This window comes from Lycium barbarum, chromosome 9, assembly GCF_019175385.1.
Source record: "Lycium barbarum isolate Lr01 chromosome 9, ASM1917538v2, whole genome shotgun sequence".
NCBI classification, from domain to species: Eukaryota; Viridiplantae; Streptophyta; class Magnoliopsida; order Solanales; family Solanaceae; genus Lycium; species Lycium barbarum.
In genome coordinates this window covers 120,047,759-120,069,597 of record NC_083345.1, presented here as the reverse complement: position 1 = coordinate 120,069,597, position 21,839 = coordinate 120,047,759, and the positions used below count along the sequence as shown (strand labels likewise).

Sequence of the window (21,839 nt, the reverse complement as noted above, 5' to 3'; positions counted from 1 at the left end):
CAAAAAACCCATGGATCATCACTTCGATAGGTAATAATATTGTCTTCAGTATAGCAAACTCATCAACAATATTAGTAAATACAAATTTGAGAAAAATAGGAACACCTCCTAGCTGGAAAAGAACTACTGTAACAATCACATTCTCTACATATCATCCAGGTTTCTCGACCATAAAAGATTGGTCCAACAGAGAAACGATGGACAACGTCGGGCATAATACAGATCCTGATACTAAAAAAGGTGAGCTTTTCGCGAATTATAGACTAGTCAATATGCAAATTAAACCCTTTTTCTACAACAAAGTTTGTTAGGTTAAATTCCTAATCCTCAATCCACATTAATGCAGGTAGAACATCATTGACCACCCTGATGGGGCTCGGTTTGTGAAGGATGAGTAGTTCTCGGATCATCTTCGCCTGAAACTTCCCCGAGTCTCTCCTGCAAAATCAAATCCGACGACTCATAGCATTAAAAAAGAACCCTATAATAACTATGGCTCAATCCCGAACAAGTTGGTGTCGGCTAAATGAATCTTCACTGACCAAGTCGCTCCATTTAAGCTCATCTCCGTCCAATATTTTACAAATTCTCATTCTTTTTATAACTCGTAACACGATTTTATAAAAGCAAGACGGAAAGAAGAGAAGTTGGGTTAAAAAAGAACTTCAACAATTAAAGGGTGATAGACACATGAAGTTTACAGAACCTTTTAACAAACTTTAGAGACCTCCTTCTAGGTTTGGTTTCGTAACACTAAGCTCCATTTGGTTTACAATATGACGGTTGCCTCCCTTGTTTTAATTTTTTCGTAACAATTTATTTAACCTATTTATAATTAATGTACAAATATTGTCTTTGACTTATTTTCCCTTTTTAATATACCCCTTCGTTCAATTAATTTTGTAAAAATCTTTTTTTTTTCTTGGTATTCTTAACACGGAAGGATCAGAAATGGGTGATGAGTAGAAAATTGATCAAAAGAAGTATCAAAACCCATATCCGTCAGAGCCAAATCCATGACAGAAGTTTTATGCACAAATGGAGTTGATTCATTTTTTATATTTTAATTTCTGTGGTATGACTGGAGTTGTTTATGGAAAGAGATGTATAGGGAGAGGGACAGCGACAACACTTTATACAGGACTAATTCAACTTGAAATCCGTTTGATCATAACCCTTAAGGCCTTAACAACAGATAAGCACGATACATACTGTCATTTAGTCAGTCAAGGAATCTTCAACAATATTGTAAATTACAAGGGAGGTTAGTGTTACGAAGTCAAACTGGAGGAGTCTACTGAAATTATCCCTTTTATAAAGCTCGTAATACAATTTTATAAGAGCGAGATAAAAATTAGAGGGTGATAGACACACATAAAGTTTAAAGAAATTAAAGAATTTACTTTTTAGAACTTTAAAGCACATGCACACCGAGTAAACATTGCATTACAGTTCGTTGGTTCTGCAGCTAAGGACATTTATCCTCTGATGTTTCATCCTTGAGTTTCTGCTTCACGCTATTATTGATGGATTTGTCATGACTATTACTCTGCCCTGACGAATATTTATACTTTGATCTTGGGTTAAGAGCACTTTATGACATGGGAACCCGCAGCCGCTACCCTTCGGGTGCGCACAGGGTAAACCCAGCTCCTGTGCAATAGCTCGCAAACCAAACAGAAGAGGTAACCCGCACTAGGCAAGCCCCGTGCGACGAGCTCAACCCTGAAGGCAAATGCTCTCTACGATAGGGGGTTTCGAACCTTGGACTTCCATAATGAAAGCCCCATGCTCAACCAACTGAGCCACCCTTGCGGGTAGTTAATAGCACTTTTGGTCCGCCGGTTATTGATAAATTCTGATTTTAGTCCTTATGATGTCAGACTAAGCACATTAGACCTTCAAATTAATGAACTTGTGTGCTTTTGATCTCTCTCTTTGCTTGTGAATATTCACAAATTTACCGTAATTATTAATTGTTGCATCACTTAATTACTCATGTGTTATGTTAAGTTCGTATTGTTAATCCATATTTGACGGTAATGTAGTACTATAAATAGTCAAATATAATATATTATCTACAAGAAGGGACCAAAACACATTTTAATTAATTGAAGGTTAAATATTCCGGATCATATATCACAAGGACTAAAGGCAGAATTTACCAATAACTTGGGAGACCAAAAATGCTACAATCCCTTTGATCTTTCATCCTAACTATTTACTCTGAACTTTATTATTTATTTATTTATTTATTTGTCTGTTGGGTGAACTAAAGAAGGGTAGAGAGAAATACCTTAAGAGATGCATTCTGAGCATGAAGTTGCTCGTACTCACTCCTGATACGATTCACTTCGGCTCTAAGAGAGGCATTTTCTTCCTTTAAAACATCAGCACGCTGTGCAAGTTCATCACACTCTGCCTGGTTGCTCCCAAAGAAACAGTAGGGTCAGGGCTGATCGACATTGACAAAGGAAACTACTGAAGGATAATTTATACCTGCTTTCTTAACCGAGATCGACGGGCAGATTCCCTGTTGGACTGCTTTCTTTTCTGCCTCTTAATCTCCCTTTCATCCTGAACTCGATTGCAAAAGAAAAGATTGTCAGTGACAATGCATTAATCTATCCAGAAAGAGAAGAAACACTAAGTTAAAAGGAGAAAATGAAAAAAATGGTCCCCTATGTTTGAGGGTAGGTTCAAATAGTCCCTTAAGTATGCACTGAACAATTTCGGTCCTTTAACTTAAGCCAAAAGTTAACGCTTTTAGTCTCTGTCTAATATTTACCGAACTCTATCTGTTAGATCTAATGGGAACTATGGAAAAAACGGAAACTAGCGGGAACTCACATTTAAAGATACATTTTTTTGTAGTTTCTGCTATTTTTGATTTATTTCTAGAGTCTGGTGCAGCTTTTTAAAGGGCAATTTATGCTATTTTTACATTTTTTAGTGCCTAGTGCAAATTTTTATATTGCATATTTTAGGATTTTATGGAACTTTCTTGGTGTTTATGGTGAAAAATAAATTTCCCAGCATTTACGTCAAATCTAACGAACATAAATTGTTAAATATTTGTCGGAGACTATAAGTGTTGACTTTTAGCAAACTCCAAAATTGTTCAATGCATACTTATGGGACATTTTGAACCTACCATCAAACATAAGGGACCATTTTTGTCATTGTTAAAAGAGACACATCCTCATTTGAGAAGGAAGAAAAGTTGAGCATTAGTTTGACAGAAATGGAATGCAGAAAAATCAGATGATGTGCTAATATGTGCAGTCCCTTTCAAAAAAACATAGAAGACTGGTAAGTGCTGTGTGAATGGCAAGGGCTACACCTTATTAGGAGCACATTACTCCACAGTTTAGACAAAAAACATGGTATTGTGATGCTGGGATCTTGGGTAGACACGGGTAATTTTTTAATACTAAGGTTTTTGCCTTTGTTCAACACATAATGAACAAAGCAAAATAATAGAATTCATAGAGATACTGGCCCCTGGCATTCTCTTCCAACTCCGTATCCTAACTCAAGTTGAACCATCCTAGGCAATATATGTGCATTAACATTAAGCCATTAATGATAACAACGTCTATACACTATGAGTAAAATGATCCCACAAGTGTGCTTTGATGCCTATATTGAACATTTAGTTCATAGTTCTCTCATGTAACCAGAAGTCCAGAAACACATTCTCTAAATTAGCACGTGGTGAATCAGATCAGCCCATTTGACACGCCCTAATTCAGCCCAACCCGCCCATTTGACACCCCTATTTAGCACTTGGTGAATCAGATTCTCTACGTTGAATTGTAAAAGCAAGTATTTTGCAGCTGGATTCACAGATGTAGATATTTTGTGATGTATATCAAAATAAACACACTTAGTAAGTCATTGATCCGCCCAAAGTTGAGCGGGGTGGGCGGGTCATGTTTTCATAGGCTAATTTTGCCACTCCTAGTGCTAAATACATTAATGAATAAAAATTGCTTAACAAATGGAGACTCACAAAAAGGATACCTGAATCCACATCTGTGATTGGACGCTATCTCGTGATCCAGCAGTAACCAACCCTCCAGCAACTGAAACAGGTACCTTTCCATGCATTGCAGGAACAGACGGTGACGTGGCAGCACCCCAGTAGTCCATACCAATATTCAAGTTGGTTGCGGGGCCGCCAGGAATACATCCAGGCCCCCCAGCTGACACGATTGCCATTGTCTGATTAATCATCGAATGAGGAGCACCATTCTGGGAACCATGTGCAGCGTTTCCATTTTGAGAGGCGTCAGCTGTAGCAAAGACATCATGGAACTTATCCATCAACTATATTCATTTCCAAAATAGTTACCAGTTATTCAAAGCAAATTCATATCACCAGACCTGAATCTTGCCTGCCTCCTGAATTCATCGGTGACTCCTAACAAAATCAAGACGACAAAGTTGTAGTACCAAATAGAAAAAGGTGTTTTTCACACAAATACTGGCTCGACTGACCAGTGGACATAGTGAAATAACAATGAGTATGCTTTTTCCCATAAAATATTTTTAAAAAAATAAAGAATAATATATGTATATACACACACACAGGCACATAACTATGACTTCGTTGAAAATTGTATAAAGCACTGAGAAGTCTGAAGTCAATGCTTTAAGATGGAAAGTATATTTTATAAATATTATACTTTCCATAAACAGGAAATAAGACACTACCTTCTACTATATAATTATTGAAATAAACCAAGTTAAAATATAAAATACCCACATTTTGAGAATGAGCGTCACTTCCTTCGCTTGACCCTTCACTTCCACTCTCGGCACTGCAAGTCCAACATTGGCAAAGGTATTTAGCCTCATGAACAATTTAAAACAATTTAGGCAGAAAAACATTCTCACATGAATAGAAATATAATTATTAGCTACAAACATATTTAATTTATCCGATACTGTGAAATATTTTTGTACTCAACCTAACCAATAACAATAAGTATATATTCCTGGACAGCAAGTATCTTTTCCCAGCAAAAGAAGAGTCTGAGTTACTTTAAAGACAAGGATAGCAACAATTGAGAAGATTAAGATGAACTCCCTTTTATTATTTCATTTTTGGTGTAAAGAAGATTTCCCGTTGAATAGGCTCTAACCATAAACCAGTCACACCCACATCTTTCTTTATGATCACGTGAATCATTCAGTTGAGGCCATACCTTTTAGAATAGGCTCCATTTGCAGATGCTCCAGATGTCTTACCAGGTCCGTTGTTCTTCCCGGTAATCATATTCAAACTACCCAAGCTTCCCTTAGATCTCTTAATCGGCAATTTTTCCTTTCCCTCAGATGACTTGCCATCCACTTCGACATTACCAGGGTTGCTAACCTGCACAAACAAAAAAAAAAAATGAAAGAAGCAGTATAAGAGCTGGAAAAACTTAAAGCATGGATTAGAGAAAATGACAAAAATAGTCCCTTAAGTATCACTTGAGCAGTTTTGGTCCTTTAAGTTTTTCGAAGGTAAACACATTTGGTCTCCGTCAGATATTTACCAAACTTTGAATGTTAGATTTTGTAGTTTATGTTATTTTTTGTCTATTTCAAGAGTCTGGTGCTACTTTTTGAGATTTAATTTTTGTTATTTTTGTGTTCGGTGTAGGTTTTTTTTTTTTTTTTTTGAATCGATGTACTTTTTTATGTTGCGATCTCTGGAATTTCGATGGAAACTTCTGGTATTTCTGGTAAAAAAAAATTCCACAGTTCCAACTAAATTTAACAATCAAAGTTTGGTAAATATCTGACGGAGACCCAAAGTGTCCACATTTGGCAAACATAAAGGACCAATACTGCTCAAGTGATACTTAAGGGACTATTGAACCTACTACCAAAGATAAAGGACTGTTTTTGTCATTTTCTCACATGGATTACATGGACAAAGTTATTTAACATATTCAGCATAGGCACTCACTGAAGCTTCAGCGACGCCGTTTGGAGAAGGCATTGCAAAAGGACTGAAGGGGTAAGATCCCTGATAAATTTGGAAAATATCCATTTCTAGTTAGCAAAATCAAAATTGAGATGCATAGAGTAAGACACTGCACTCAAGCAACAAGATTATACCGGAGGCATAGATGGATGAGCATATACACCATGGGGATACATTGCAACGTATGGATGTGGTGGAGTACCATAGGGTGGCGGCATAAATTGCTGAAAACACAGCCAGCACAAATTGTTAAAGAAAGATGATGATAGCAAATTGTAAGAGTAGAATCATCGCAAGTGAAAATAGAAACAAAAACTAAACCAAGGAAATATAAACCACAACAAAATTGTTGATTAAAAAATAATTCCCACAATGGAAATACTATATTTTGGCACTAATATCCATGTGCTTGAAGATTCATCAGAACAATCTCTACACTTTGACAAACCATGGAGATGAAGTTAAAAATAAATCAGCATAATTATTGTACAGAAATATGATAAACTTCTTCAGAAGAACAATCGAGAAACTTAGGACTTGAAATAAAAGCCTCAATTGCTCTTGTTTCTCGGCAATACGCAATATTGCAGTCTGGAAAGAATTAGCATTGTTCTGTCGGTTAACCATTTTAACATTTGAGAAACAGTGGGGACTACCCAAAGAACCACTTGAGCGAGACTACAGAATTTATACCAAGTCTCTTTGTTTTCTTGATAATTTAGGATCAGGACATGTCATTGGCAACTTAGCTAAGAATAAAGATGGTCAAGGAGAACCTTGAACGGACAAAAATTCATTTGGAGCAAGCTACTTAAATTCCACTCATGAAAGTTTCATGAGGCGCACATCAACACAAAGTGGTAGCAAACTGACCCAACATATCCTTCAAAATGCACTAAGGGGTCGTTTGGCTGTTGGTTAGAGTTATGTAGGTAGTAGTAATGCATGGATTAGTTATGTAGAGATTAGTTATGCAGGGTTTAGTTATTTATGTATTAGTTATTCCATCTTCTATCCTAAATAAAATAATACACAAATTCCCTCATAACTTTTACATATATTAGTTATGCGAGATTGTAAAACGGCAACCAAACATCGTACTGGTGTGCTGAATTTTGTACATAGCAAATAAAATGCTACCAAAAGTGGTACTAACTATATTGGTCTTAGTACATGAATAATTCACTTCCTAACCAGCAACCAAACGACCCCTAAGGCAGCAAGGTTTAGCCACTTGAGACTTGAGATTAGTCACGGTCCGGAAAATCATGCAAGTAGAGATGTGCATAAAGCAAACAAGTTAATTACACATTTCCATGATAGCCAAATCCAAATACAAAAGTATGATAAAAGCATGCTTGCAAAACACACACATGCAACAGAAGAACCGTCTCACTTGTTCTATTTTTTTTTTTTATAGTACCATAATCACACTAATACATCACTCACATTTTTTTTATTTTTTTTTTGAAACTGGTAAATTGTATTCGTCAGCATTTAGGCTATGCTGGAGACCACCAAAAAGAGTAAAACTGAAGACAGAAAGAGTAAAAGAAATAATTACATTGATCTAAATAAATCTACAAACTGATCTATATCTTCTAATCCTATGTCTTTACACCAAATGTAGAAAGATACTATACAATTCCATTTGACTTTCTGAATGGAATTGGATCTATCTTCAAAACACCTTTCATTCCTTTCTTTCCAAATAGTCCACCAAATACAATGAGGGATCATCCTCCACCATTTTTTCTGTCTCTTGCTGCCTCCTCTTCTCATCCAACAACTTAGTAAATCTGCAGTATGCTCAGGCATAGTCCAGTTATTCTCTGTCAAGTTGAAGAACAAAGACCAAAGTTGTGCTCTGAATTTGCAGAGAAGAAAAAGATAGTTGTTGGTTTCATTTGTTCCATTGCAAAGATAAAAAAAAAAAAAAAGGGCAGCCCGGTGCACTAAGCTCCCGCTATGCGCGGGGTCCGGGGAAGGGCCGGACCACAAGGGTCTATTGTTCCATTGCAAAGATAACATCTGGAAACTATGATGTGTCCATTTCTCTTCAATACTTCATGTGTTAAACAAGCTCTCTTTGCCACCAGCCAAGTGAAACATTTCACCTTGGTTGGGGCTGGACACTTCCATATTTTGATCCAAAATTTTGACTGCTCCCCATTCTGCACCATGTCCTCCTTTTTGTAAACCCTGTTTACAGTGAATTGCCCATCAGTATTGTGTCTCCATCTCAAAGTGTCTGGATCAGAGGTAGTGCCATGAAAATTACCAATCCTATTCAACAGACTAACCACCCTTTCCACCTCCCAGTCATTCAAAAATCTTCTAAAAGTTAAGTCCCATCCCTGAGCACTCCAAACTTCATGTATAGTGACCTCTGGGTTGTCACTTAAAAAGAATAGATCTGGATAAACTTCCATAAGTGGGACTTGTTCATTCCAATCATCTTTCCAGAACTTCGCTTTTTTCCCATCTCCTACTTTCATCTGCAAGTTCCTTTCCAGCTTTGGCCACAGAGCTCTTATTGTTTTCCAGACTCCAACACCATAAGTACCATTGCGCACATTAGTACACCATGTATTGAGTTCACCAAATTTGCATTTAATAACCTCCGTCCACAGTGCATTTTCCTCACTATTGTACCTCCATAGCCATTTCATAATAAGCTATTGTTTTGTGATCTCAAGTTTCTGATGCCCAAACCACCCCCCTCTTTCCCCTGAATTGCTATCTGCCATTTCACCAAGTTGTCACCTTTGCCCTCTCTATTCCCATGCCACAAGAACTCCCTTCTGAGTCTATTCAGAATTTTCTGACTATTGGAAGGTGAAGGGAACAAGGACATAACATAAGTAGGCAAAGAATCTAGGACAGAGTTGATAAGAGTCAGCCTTCCACCTAGCCAGTTTTTTTTCTGTTTTCTCCACTATACCATCCCAGATTTCCCCTGCTTTGTGTTTGCTTCCTAGAGGTATGCCAAGGTAAGTTGTTGGCAAGTTCTCCACTTTACAGCCTAAAATGTGAGCAAGATTTTGTATGTTCGGCACCTCCTTTATTGGAAACAAACTTGTTTTCCCCCAGTTGACTTTCAATCCAGAACAGGCCTCAAAAATTGTCAAAATCATTCTAATGTAATACATCACTCACTTTTCCCCCCTAAAAAGTATTAGACAAGCATTGAGTATATTTACTAAATTGACACAGTTGAATATATTTTCTATCCAAAAGGGATAATTCTGCATTTGCTCCCTCGTTAACAAATTCCAGTTTAGATCTCAGTGAAATATGATTAGCATATTTGATCTTTGATAAATAAATATTCTACCCTTTTTACTATAAAGCTTTCTTAAAATCAGTTGTTTTTACTCTGAGGTAAATTTACTGATTTTAGACTTAGAATAAGGAGTAAAGGACAAAATAACTGTCTCTTAACATAAAAAATAAGCTGTCCATGGTTTAACATTTAAAAATTCATTAAATAAAATAAGTTAAGAGGAAGGGCCAAATGCCAATTCCATTAATTGGACAGTACATGTGTTTGCTTGCATGTCACTGGGACTAAAATTGAACTTGATGATAAATGAATACCAAAACCACGATTCAATATATCTTTTGACCCTATTTAACTTGTTCGAACTTCAAATTTCAAGCCTTTCCCATAATCAAGTTTGTTAATCACTTCGCTATATTATTTATAATAATGCTGATTAAAAGACAACTGAGGCATACCGCAACCTTTCTCATTTAAATTAATTCAATTATTATGTGTGCTATTATATTAGCACATCATTTTTACCAAAAATAGCTCAACTTAAGAACGCTTCTACAATTAAAGTCATAGGCGCAAAGCCAACAAACTATGCTCTTAATTTCATTAACAAATAAAAAAAGTAGGAACTATATATTGTCCACAATAGATGCCTTCTCCACCGGAAAAAAGGTGCTAAACCAAGCCCATACAAAAGAACCATACTAAAATCAAATTAATCATTACTCTTATCCCCAAGAATAAATAACCATATCATCATAGAGCCACACTCATCGTGAACTAACCACTGAAATATAGTGAACTCAAATCATCTCTTTCTTACTCTATTTAACTCTAGCGGATCGGGGAGGGGGTTGTATAATTGAATCAAGAAGCACCTTATCAACAGAATCTTCCTTACAACTTCACTCCATAGTATGAATTTCAGTAGTAGAAAAGAAGGGTTATCGAATAGACAGACCGAACTACTTGAGCTAATAAATTGAGATGCTTAAGTATGAAAGAGTTATTGATGTGGCGAAGGGCTGCGTGCCGGAGCGCCTACTAGGGTTGGGTATTCTCCACCGGGCCTTCAAGGGGCTATCTAAATTCACTTTTGAGCTAGACTATCAACCCTAACTCTGGCAATCCTTATTCAAAGTTGGGGCTCGCTTTGCCCGTTAAGAGTAGGTAACCCGTTCCCTGTCTTTGTTTCTATGGCAATCTATCTCATCGTATCACATTCTGTTCTGCGAGATTAGAAAATCACCCTTGTTAAAAGACAAACATCTTTCAAGAACTCTCTATAGCTCAAGCTCAAAAAAAATGATCAAAATGGTCCTTAATGTATAGGGGTTGGACTATTTTTGATCCTTAATGTATTACCTTTAACAGGAATAGTCCTTAATGTATGTAAAAAGTGATCATTTTAGTCCATAACCTTGTAAATAAACGGCATAAGTTAAAAATCTGCTAAACTTGACCATCCTCTTCACGTGCAACTGACAGCACAAAAAACAAATGAATACACCAGCAATATCATAAAACCATCATCACCGCTGTTAGACAACATATCATTCACTACCAATATTGAGGATTCATTTTCTTTCCTCTTCACAACCAAGAGAAATTTTCCTCTCTCTGCACCAATATTTACCCACAGACCCATTGTCCCTACCTGTCCATTTCACTTACCTTGCAAATTGTGCAGCTTACCATGTATAAAAAGACGAAAAAAGGGAAAGAAAAATGAAAAGTTGAAAACAGAAAAGGAAAAAAGAATACTAAAGCTTCAGATGGGAAACAATCGATGGAGATATAATATGCTCTTGAACTTTCCTTTCCTTTTTCTTCGTTCAAAGTCTCCTAATAGAGATCCCTATTTGCCCAAATGTGGTGGTCTCTGTTCATAGAACTCCAAAAGAGTAATTATTTATTGCTATTATCTTGCCTAGTACTTATAGGAAAACCAATAAAGTAAATCTTAATCTTCTATCGCCTATCCACGTATCGAGGAGGATTTGTATGCCAGAAGGCTTATTCTGTGTTTTTGTGTTTATGGCAGCCACCTGATATGCAGTTGAAATACAGTCCACTATATTTAGTTCCGAAGAAACCATTAGTTTTTAGGGTTGTGGACTAAAATGATCAGTTTTTGCATATATTAAGGACTACTTCTATAAAGGGTTATATATATTTAGGACCAAAATAGTCCAACCCCTTACATTAAGGACCATTTTGGTCTTTTTCTCCTCAAGCTCAAAAGTATAAAAAATTATATCTTTAGACAGCTCTGTGTGCACGAAGTGACCGATATGTTTAATTAAACACTTCCTCAATAAGAAGCCCATGATCATTTTTTTATAAGATAAGTAAATTAAGAAGCCATGATCAAATTAGCCTTATATTCAGCTAGTAGATCTGATTTTTGAAGGAAATTCAAAACATCACGTGAATCAAAGCCACACCATATGTGAAACTTGAATACCTGAACTCCCCACATATAAGGGTGTGGTTGAGGACTTGATGTCATATAGCCATGTGGAGGCATTGGAGAATATGCCTGCATAATGATCAGCGATGTCCTTTTGTTACCAACAAGGAAATGTCAATAAACAAGACAAAAGGCTGAGAAGAAACTATGCTACAGAGGCAACCAAACCTGAAAGCCAGACCAATCTGGATTGACTGGGCCAGCGGTAGTAGTAGAAACCTGCTCCTAGATAGTGTCAAGAAGCAAAACAAATTAATTGGTAGTATGACTAAGAGCCCGTTTGAATCAGCTGACTGTAAATAGCTCATAAACTTTAACTGTTGAAAGCATTTTTAAGTGGTGAAACTGATTTTATAAATGAGTAGTTACGTGTTTGGATAGAAGTGTTGAAACTGCTAATAACCAGTTGATGTGTTCGGCAAAAAGTGCTGATAAGTTGTTCTTTTGTTAGAATGACTAAAATATCCTTACTGTTTTTGCAAAAGATCATAAATTTAAAAGTCCTTGCAAAGAAGAGGAGGAATGACAGATAAAGAGTGAAGAAGGAGTTCTGTTTTGGGAAAAATATTTTGAGAATTAAAGAAAATAAATACTTGGCTTATAAGTTAATTTGACCAGCTTATAAGCTTAGCCAAACACCCTCTAAACCTACTTACACAAAAATTACTTGTTCAAGGGAAAAAACGTTTTTTTGTGATGATACGAAATCTCCATTATTGAACACCAAACCAGCACCAAAAGTATGTGGAAGTTGTTTATATGTCTCAACACGAGTCATCCACAGGCGTATATCAAATTTACCAGCTACATATACAGCACAGTATTCTCTCGTAGCACCAACAACAGTTACCTGCGAATTGGGAGTTTTTGAGTCTTTTGCTTCCTTTGACTCCTTTGAGGATTTATCCATCTCACTGCTACCCATGGCTCAAGTGCACAACTTCAAAAATTCCTCAAACCATTCTGTCTTGCACACACACACACACACATATTCATCAGACGATCAGTTTTAAGTCACTTTCGAACTAACAAAAATTCTACACATGAAATTGTCAAAAATAAACAAATAGACAAATACCACAGACCTAGAAAAGGCTTTATAAAATTGTCAAACATCACCTTATCAGCAGTGTTCACCAACACCAAGTGTCCATTCAAACAAATTGCTTATTAACTTAGGGGTCGTTTGGCTGCTGGTCTTATTACCATGTTTGGTAGCATTTTAATTGCTATGTATACAATTCAGCAGACCAAGTACGGTGTTCGTTTACCAGTTTACAATCCCGCATAACTAATACATGTGTAAGTTATGAGGGAATCCATATTATTTATGGAGGGTAGAAGACGGAATAACTAATATGAATAACTATACCCTGCATAACTAATCTTTGCATTACTAATACTTGCATAACTAACCAACAACCAATCGACCCAAATGAAATTGTGTCAAATGAAAACCGACTCAAAACTACGCCTAAATCCCAAACTTTCAGATGAAAACTGACTCAAAAAAACATAAAGTTCCATGTCCACGTTGCACGTACAGAATCTAAGATCAATCAATTAATATTCAACCACGCGTCATCCCAAACCTCCGCTCCACGACCCATTTCGAATACTGGAAAGTGCTCCATCAATGTTAATTTGATTTCACACGTGCAAACCAAAAGGGTTGCACTAGGTCCACAACCAGCGTAAATACAGTCCTTTTGATAATGAATCCACATACAATGTTAAGCAAACAAGAAAAAAGCTACCCAAAACACCCAGTTAACAAATTAAACATGAAATATAAGCCAAAAGGTACAGAATTTAAAATAATTGGTGAACTTAGTTACCATGAAAATATACAAAGCCAGCTAAATATAGTCATTTTGATGAATCAACAAACAAGAAAATAGCAAACCCAAAACACCCATTAACATGAAAAATAAGCCAAATACACATAATCTAAACTAAATGGTCAATTTACCTACCATGAAAATATACAAAGCCGGCATAAATATAGTCTTTTTGATGAATAAAAGCGACCCGAAACACCCATTAACAAATTCAACATGAAAAATAATCCAAAAAGGAACAAAATTTACAATAGTGATGAATTTAATTACCATAAAAATATACAAAAGACTAATGAATCTAAAGAACTGGGTCAGCTTTAACTGCAGTAAAACTCCAATTACAGTCAGCCCCAAGTTAAAATTTACTACCCAACTATCTGAGTATACCTCAAAATTAGCAAAAAACAATCAAAGATTGAAACTTTCAAGATAAATTAGGGATAAAAACGACAAAAAGGCACAGAATATATAAAGCTAGTGTAACTGTAGTCCTTTTGATAATGAATACACACAACAACAACAACAACAACCCAGTGAAATCCCACACCGTGGGGTCTGGAGAGGGTAGAGTGTACGCAGACCTTACTCCTACCAAGGTAGGACGGCTGTTTCCGAAAGACCCTCGGCTCAATAAAAAGCATAAAAAGAGGTCAGATAAGGCTAAGAAATTCAAAGCGATATGGAAATGCAAATAACGAAAGCGACACAGATAAAATAGAATAATCAAAGTACAGGAAATAACAGATAATAGCATAAATCAGAGCACAAGAAATTATACTGCGATAATAATGAATACACACACTGTTTAAAAAAAAAAAAACAAGAAAAAAGCTACCCAAAACACCCATTAACAAATTCAACATGAAAAATAAGCCAAAAGGCACAGAATTTAAAAATAATGGTGAATTTATTTACCATGAAAATACACAAAGCCAACTAAATATATTCATTTTGATGAATCAACAAACAAGAAAATAGCAACCCAAAACACCCATTAACAAAATCAACATGAAAAATAAGCTAAAAGGCACATAATTGAAATTAATGGTGACTTTAGTTACAACTAAAATATACAAAGCCAGCTAAATATAGTCATTTTGATGAATCAACATACAGAGTTGTATAAACAAGAAAAAAACCTACCCAAAACACCCATTAACAAATTCAACATGAAAAATAAGCCGAAAGGCACAGAATTTAAAAATAATGGTGAATTTATTTACCATGAAAATACACAAAGCCAACTAAGAGCCTGTTTGGATGGGCTTAAAAAAAACAGCTTATAAGCTGCTTTAGATAAGCTAAGCCAAACGGGCCCAATTAATTTTTTGGGCTTATTTTAAGCACAAAATGGCTTTAAGCTGGCCAGCCAAACACTCAAAAAAGCTGAAAACAGCTTACAGGCAACTTATAAGCCAATCCAAACGGACTCTAAATATAGAGCCCGTTTGGATGGGCTTATGTCTATAAGCTGTTTGCAGCTTATAAGCTAAAAAAAATAAGTTGGTAGTCTAACTTTTTTTTTTTTTGACTTATAAGCTGCTTTAGATAAGCTAAGTCAAATGGGCCCAATTATTTTTTTGAGCTTATTTTAAGCACAAAATGACTTTAAGCTGGCCAACCAAACACTCAAAAAAGCTAAAAACAGCTTATAAGCAACTTATAAGTCAATCCAAACGGGCTCATAGTCATTTTGATGAATCAACAAACAAGAAAATAGCAACCCAAAACACCCATTAACAAAAATCAACATGAAAAATAAGCTAAAAGGCACAGAATTGAAATTAATGGTGACTTTAGTTGCAACTAAAATATACAAAGCCAGCTAAATATATTCATTTTGATGAATCAACATACAGAGTTATATAAACAAAAAAAAAAAAAAAAAAAACCTACCCAAAACACCCATAAACAAAATCAACATGAAAAATGAACTAAAAGGCACAAAATTTACAATAATAATGGTGAATATTATTTACCATGAAAATACTGATGAATCTGAAGAACTGGGTCAGCTTTAACTGCAGTAAAACTCCAATTACAGTCAACCCCAAGTTAAAATTAAGTACCCAACTATCTGGGTATACCTCAAAATTAGCAACAACAAAAAAAAAAAAAAAAAACTTGAAATTTTCAAGATTAATTGGGGATTAAAAAAAAAACAATTTTTTGGGGAAATTAAGGATGTAATAAAAATAGGGCTTTTTGTTTTGTCAACAAACTGTGTTTTTTTTTTTTTTTTTTGGTTTTTGTTTTGAAGGATTTGCAGAGGAAAAAATAAAAAAAAAGAAGGTGAAGTTTCGATTTGCTTTGTCTTGTTCGATTGGTTGATGATTGTGTTTGCTGATTGTATCGTGGACTCGTTTCAACGGCTCAGATTAGGTGTCATTTTTTATAACAACTCAATTAGAGATAAACTTATAATTTTACAAATCTTAACCACCAAAATGATGCGGTGAAGGCATGGGTTGCTTCTCCCTTAACTAAGTTTCGGATTTGAGTCCCGGATATAGAACGCTTCTTTCCGAATGGAGACTTATGCGGCGCGAATTCGAATATAGTCGAGGTCAATGCGAGTACCGAACACCCGATGAAAATTAAAAAAAAAAAACCACAAATCTTGAAAGGATTTATTTAAATTACATATGTACAGAGAAAATCGATAAATCGAATCAAATTAACTGTAAGTTTGTTTGATTTGGCTTGATATTGAAAAGAACAAATACCATAATTAATCTGATTTAAATTTAATTTAAAAAGTCAACCGACTTTTTAAATACTGTATATTTAAAATTATTCTTATAATATAATTTATAAGTATTTCTTAAATTTTATCATAGTTTTGTAGATTCGTTTCAACGGCTCAGCTTTGTCTTAAAAATAATAAGGTAACATTTTTTAACAATGCAATTAGAGATACCGAATCTTGAAAGGATTTAAGTTATATATGCTCTTAATTAGAGGTGTTCAAAGAAAATTAATAAATCGAGTTAAATCAGAAAGAAAGAAAAAAAACGACTATAAGTTTTGTTTGATTTAGCTTGATATTAAAAAGAAAAATTTGACCATAATTAATTTGATTTGGATTTAATAAAAAAGTCAAACCAAATCGACATTATATGAAGGTTTAAAAAAAATATAACTTATTATTTCACATTTTTAATTACTTGTTTTATGGGTTTTCATAATTTTTAACGTCGGTGACACTATATTTTAGCATAATGTCGTAACTTATTTCTAATTTTATGTTATTTTCTTGAAGAAAATAATATATTGTTGTATCTGAATATAATAAATAAAAAGTATTTGGAAGCACTAGTTACGTGTTTGTGTTATGGAGACTATACTAGAAAAAAGACTGAATCAAACTAAAAAAGTGAGAAAAAATGAGATCGAAAAACTAATTTTGTTGGTTTGATTTGGTTTCTATATTTAAGAGATGGACATAATTGGTTTAGTATATCAAAAAAGTCAATCAAACCGTCATATGTACAACCTATAAATATCTTTACATTATTTGTGAATTTTAACATGTGATATCAGGTTAGTTATCATTTATAATAACAACAACAATGTACCCAATGTAAGTCCGTAGGTGGAGTCTGAGGAGCGTATTTTTACGCAGACCTTATCCCTATTGTCAGCTGAGTTATCATTTTTTCGTGCAACAGACTTTCAATTATAGTTAGCAAAAGAGAGTAAAGGGATTTTGGAGCTGATACCATGCTTCGGCATTGTTGTGGTAGCTAAACTATTACAGTCTACTACATTAGAAGTGACCTATAATCAGAGAAAAGAGGTGGTGTCACATGAAAGGACTCAGTTGCTTGCAAACAAAAAAAACTATTATGTCAAAATTCTTAAGAAATACAAAATGAAAAAGATGCTACGTTTTTTCTGAAAAAAAAATAAGTTAAGGTAGTCTAACTTATTTTTTTTTGCTTATAAGCTGTTTTCAGTTTATAAGTTGCTTCAGATAAGCTAAGCCAAATGAACCCAATTATTTTTTTGAGCTTATTTTAAACACAAAATGACTTTAAATTGGCTAGCCAAACACTCAAAAAAGCTGAAAACAGCTTATAAGCAACTTATAAGCCAATCCAAATGGGCTCTCACTATTTTAGCTATGGGGAGGTAAAGATTCTTTAGATTTTATTGTAACTAGAGAATAATCCCGCGCTTCGCGCGGTTATGAATGTAATTTTCTTTTTATTTTTAAGAGGATAAAATTCAGTATTAATATTTAAGAAGGTTTATCTGTAAATATCAATTGGGTGATTTGATAACGTAAAAAATTCTTATATTCGATGTGTATAACTCAAAATGAAATCTTTCACCATGACTTAAAACAGAACTATCATATCTATTGCAGCCATATAAGATTAAGAACAATGAGATCTTTTTTAATTGACAAATTTTGTAAAAAGCCTACAACATTATTAATTAATCAGCATTCACATGTACTGTTGAGAGAAGTACACAATCTTAAGCCATGATTGTGAAAACTATTGGAATACTCCATATATAGAAGTATCACAAACTAATATTTCATCGTAGCGATCAATTTATAGTTATATCAAATCGATCGATAAGATCAGTCGGTCTAAAGTAAAAATTCCTTTCAAATATTTTGATACCTTTGCTCTTAAACAATTACTGAGGAAGTGTTTATTCTTTTCTTCTTTTTCTTTTGTTGTTGAAGCATCAAGATGATTATAATGGGACAGATCTCTTCATTTTTTTCCGATTGTATGTGTGTAAATCTAAGCCGAAAGCTAAAGTAATTCTTTAGAGAGAATTAAGAGGTATTATAAATGTGACACACCTCTTCAGATTTTTCCCCTTTTACAGGACTTGAAATTTGTCGATTTATATATGAAAAATGCTTATCTAGTCCACATATATAGATACTGAAATACTTGAATATTGTTCAATAAATAAAAATTATAGGGGAAGGAGAGAGGTTGAGTAACAGTGAAATAAAAATGACCCAAAAAAATAAAATGAAATAGATAAATAGATTGAGAAGATCATATTACCACAAATAAGTTGTTAATTCTTTGATGATCGATCACCTTTAAAGTTATTGTACCATCCTAGAAATTTTCGTGCTCCCATGCTTGTTTCCTCTCCTTCCCCCTAAGTCATTATATAGACCACATCCATCTCACAAATCACAACTCTTCATTTCTATAACTCCTTCCAAAATGATTAATGAGTTTTATTATTATTAAAAGCTTCCGTCAGTTTATTTCCTAGTGCTCCAAATAGAGCTAATCAATATAATTACTTTCTATAAAAACTTAAATAGAGGAAGATGAAAAGAACAAACTCAAACAAAAAATGTTAAATGAAAAAATGAAAGATAAAGAAGGCAGAAAGAGGGTTTCTTGAAAAAGACATAAATAGTAGTAATAATAATGAGGAAAGAAAAAAATTAAAGAGTACCTAATTTCTGAAGATTTCTTTAAACATAAAATAAGGATATAATTCAAAAAATTGGAAAAATATATAAATATAAATAGCGATTATAGAAAAGTATCACGTCATCTTGTTTATGTCTAACTTTATTACATAATAAATAAATAGATAATATAATAATATAATATAAAAATTGAATGTGCAGAATGAGGAAAGTTTCATTGCTTTTAATTAATAAATTTAATACAAAGTAATCACAATATTTATAAGGGAAGTGGTGGCAAATATTATGCTATTAAATGGTGAGTGAGTCTTTATTATGGGTGAATGGATGAAATCTTTAATTATTTAATTTATTTAGTAAAATAGAGAAATGAAGAGGAAAAGATCAAAAAATTGAGAAAAAAGATAAATGTCAATGGAGGTCATAGAGAGGTGCCACATAGGATTGATTATTCCTAGCTTTATTATATATATTGATTGGTGTTATGTGGGTGGGTGGGGTAGCCACTAGACTGTATCAAGATTCAAGAGGCCAATTGTGACATTTCAGCTACCGCTCTAGATTACTGATTAGCAACAGTTCTTTAGCAACGTAAATATGATGTCATATTCTTAGTATATTTTTTACTATATTGTGTCTGCGTATATAAGATGAAACCACCTAGAGTCATCCCGTGGGCCCAGGTCAGAAGGAGTAATTTAATATTATATAAGAAAAGAATTTAAAATATTTACGATTAGACTCTAAAATATATTGTTCTAAAATATTGAGGGAATAACGGTGAAAAAGAGTTATGATTCACTCCATATCCAGTGTACATAAAGCAAATAAAGGTAGAATTCGTTTTCATTATTCATCTTTCTTCCAATACTCTCAAATCTACTAAAACACTCAAAGCGCCTACTCTGAAGAAAAAAAAAAAGAATCTACTCTCAAATATCTGCAATTTCTCTAAATAGACGAGAAATTTGCTAAAGAAAGCTTTGTGTTAGAGAGAACTTGAATTGTTTTGCTCGATGATTTTTACAAATGAATGTCTTCTATTTATACTACTCACCTAGGGATTAATATGTAAATAATAATTATTTCATAAGTCCCTACACATTTACAAAGAAGGCCCTATTCTAGAATCTCTACACAACTAGAGTGTTCCAAGGACTTTTCATGCAAATCCATGGAATTTTCCATATGTCTTTAGAATCTTCCCATAATATTGAGTCTACCTTTTATGTAACCATTTCACATGACAAATATATGTGCCAAGTGGCACCTAGGTGGCATGATGACGTGGGGGGTCATCACATGAATTTTAAGAATCTATCCTCAATTAGTAGTGCAAACTCAAATAAGAATAATGAAAAAAGAAAAATACTATTCATATAATTTTGTTGTATAAAAAAGAAAATAACTTTTCTTTTAACATATCATCGTCCGCGCTAATACTACTAATTTTTTTACTTTAAATAAAGGTGAAGTAGGTCAAATATCTTAGATACATAGAAAAAGTTTACATGCGGTATTGTCCTACACTCAAACATAAGAGACCATTTTTGTCATTTTCTTGGAAGTTTGGTAACTAGTAGTGGTATCTCTTTTTTCCTCTTTCTCAATTTTACGCTCACCGGTCGCTGATCACCACCAATTGCTTCGACAACGAAAAAATGACCATACATTAAGGACTATTCAGCTACGTGGTATATATATAAAGGATTAAAATAATCACTTTTTTCATACATTAAAGACTGTTTCCGCTACGTGACATATACGAACGATTAAAATAGTCCAACCCCATACATTAAGGACCATTTTGGTCGTTTTCTCTAACTGGGAATTCTATAACTATCTTTTTTCCCTAATTTCTTCACTGACCGTTCATGACCAACAATTGCTCCTAAAACCAAAAATATGGCCAACAACATTGTTCCAGACTACTACAAAATCTTACAAATCGAAAGATTCTCACACATAAATACCATAAAAAAAAGTACAATAAGCTTGCTTTAACCTTACATCCTAATAAAAACCTTGATAAAGCTTAGAATTTCTATGCAGGATATTCACGTATGATGTGAAGCTTAGGATTGAGAAAAAATAACAAAAGCAGTCCCTTCTGTTTGAGGTTGGTTTAAAATGGACCCTTAAGTCTACACTTAACAGTTTTGATCCTTTAAGTTTGTCAAAAGTTAACACTTTTGGTCTTCATCTAATATTTACCGAACTTTATTTGTTAGATTTGACAGAAACAGTAACAACAACATACCCAGTGTAATCTCACAAAATTGATGAAAACATTGAAAAATATATATTTGTTCGTCTAAAATATGCAACATATCTCCTAAAATATGCGAAGAAATTACACTTCAAAAAGCTACACCAAAATCTAACAAAGTAAACATAGTAGAAACTACAAAAATTGTACCTATAAATATGTGTCCCGCTAATTTCCTTTTTTCCCCCATAGTTTTCGTAAAATCTAACATATATAATTCGATAAATATTTAATGGAGACAAGAAATGTTAGCTTTTGACAAATTTCAACAACAACAACATACCCAGTGAAGGGTAGAGTATATGCAGACCTTATCCCAATATCTTGAGAGGTAAAAAGACTATATCCGGTAGACCCTCGGCATAAGATCCAACAACAAGCCCAGTATAATTTCACCATGTGGGTCTGGAGAGGATAGAGTGTACGCAGACCTAACCCCACCTGAAAAGGTAGGGCGGCTGTTTCCGAAAGACCCTCGGCATAAGAACCAAAATTGTTAAATCTCATACTTAAGAGACCATTATAGACCTACACTCAAACATAAGGGACCATTTGTGTCTTATTTCTT

At 34.1% G+C, this 21,839-nt stretch overlaps 1 protein-coding gene across 3 annotated transcripts; it reads right to left on the bottom strand.

Annotated features, from left to right (window-relative positions):
- Nucleotides 1–29: 29 nt before the first annotated feature.
- Nucleotides 30–16,000, bottom strand: LOC132609680 (bZIP transcription factor 16-like). 3 transcript variants are annotated; one of them, XM_060323781.1, is made up of 13 exons: nt 15,557–16,000; nt 12,587–12,699; nt 11,905–11,955; nt 11,731–11,805; nt 6,118–6,207; nt 5,966–6,025; nt 5,214–5,383; nt 4,772–4,826; nt 4,390–4,426; nt 4,027–4,298; nt 2,500–2,577; nt 2,297–2,422; nt 30–438 (listed from the first exon to the last, which is right to left on the bottom strand). In XM_060323781.1, exons 2-13 carry the CDS (start codon nt 12,659–12,661, stop codon nt 355–357), a joined length of 1,173 nt encoding a protein of 390 aa, XP_060179764.1. In that variant the 5' UTR covers nt 12,662–12,699; nt 15,557–16,000; the 3' UTR covers nt 30–354. The 3 variants fall into 3 exon arrangements, with proteins under 3 accessions (XP_060179764.1, XP_060179763.1, XP_060179762.1); XM_060323780.1 differs by having other exon boundaries at nt 11,905–11,961; nt 12,587–12,703; nt 15,557–15,999; XM_060323779.1 differs by having other exon boundaries at nt 11,905–11,961; nt 15,557–15,998.
- Nucleotides 16,001–21,839: the final 5,839 nt, after the last annotated feature.

Excerpts from the sequence above, each read along its gene's own strand:
- LOC132609680 (XM_060323780.1), bottom strand. The coding sequence starts at position 12,661 with ATGGGTAGCAGTGAGATGGATAAATCCTCAAAGGAGTCAAAGGAAGCA. Across the intron at positions 6,208-11,730 it reads CTTATATGTGGGGAGTTCAG|CAATTTATGCCGCCACCCTA; the intron begins GTATTCAAGTTT and ends CTGTGTTTTCAG. Across the intron at positions 4,427-4,771 it reads GTGACGCTCATTCTCAAAAT|GAGTCACCGATGAATTCAGG; the intron begins GTGGGTATTTTA and ends TGATTTTGTTAG.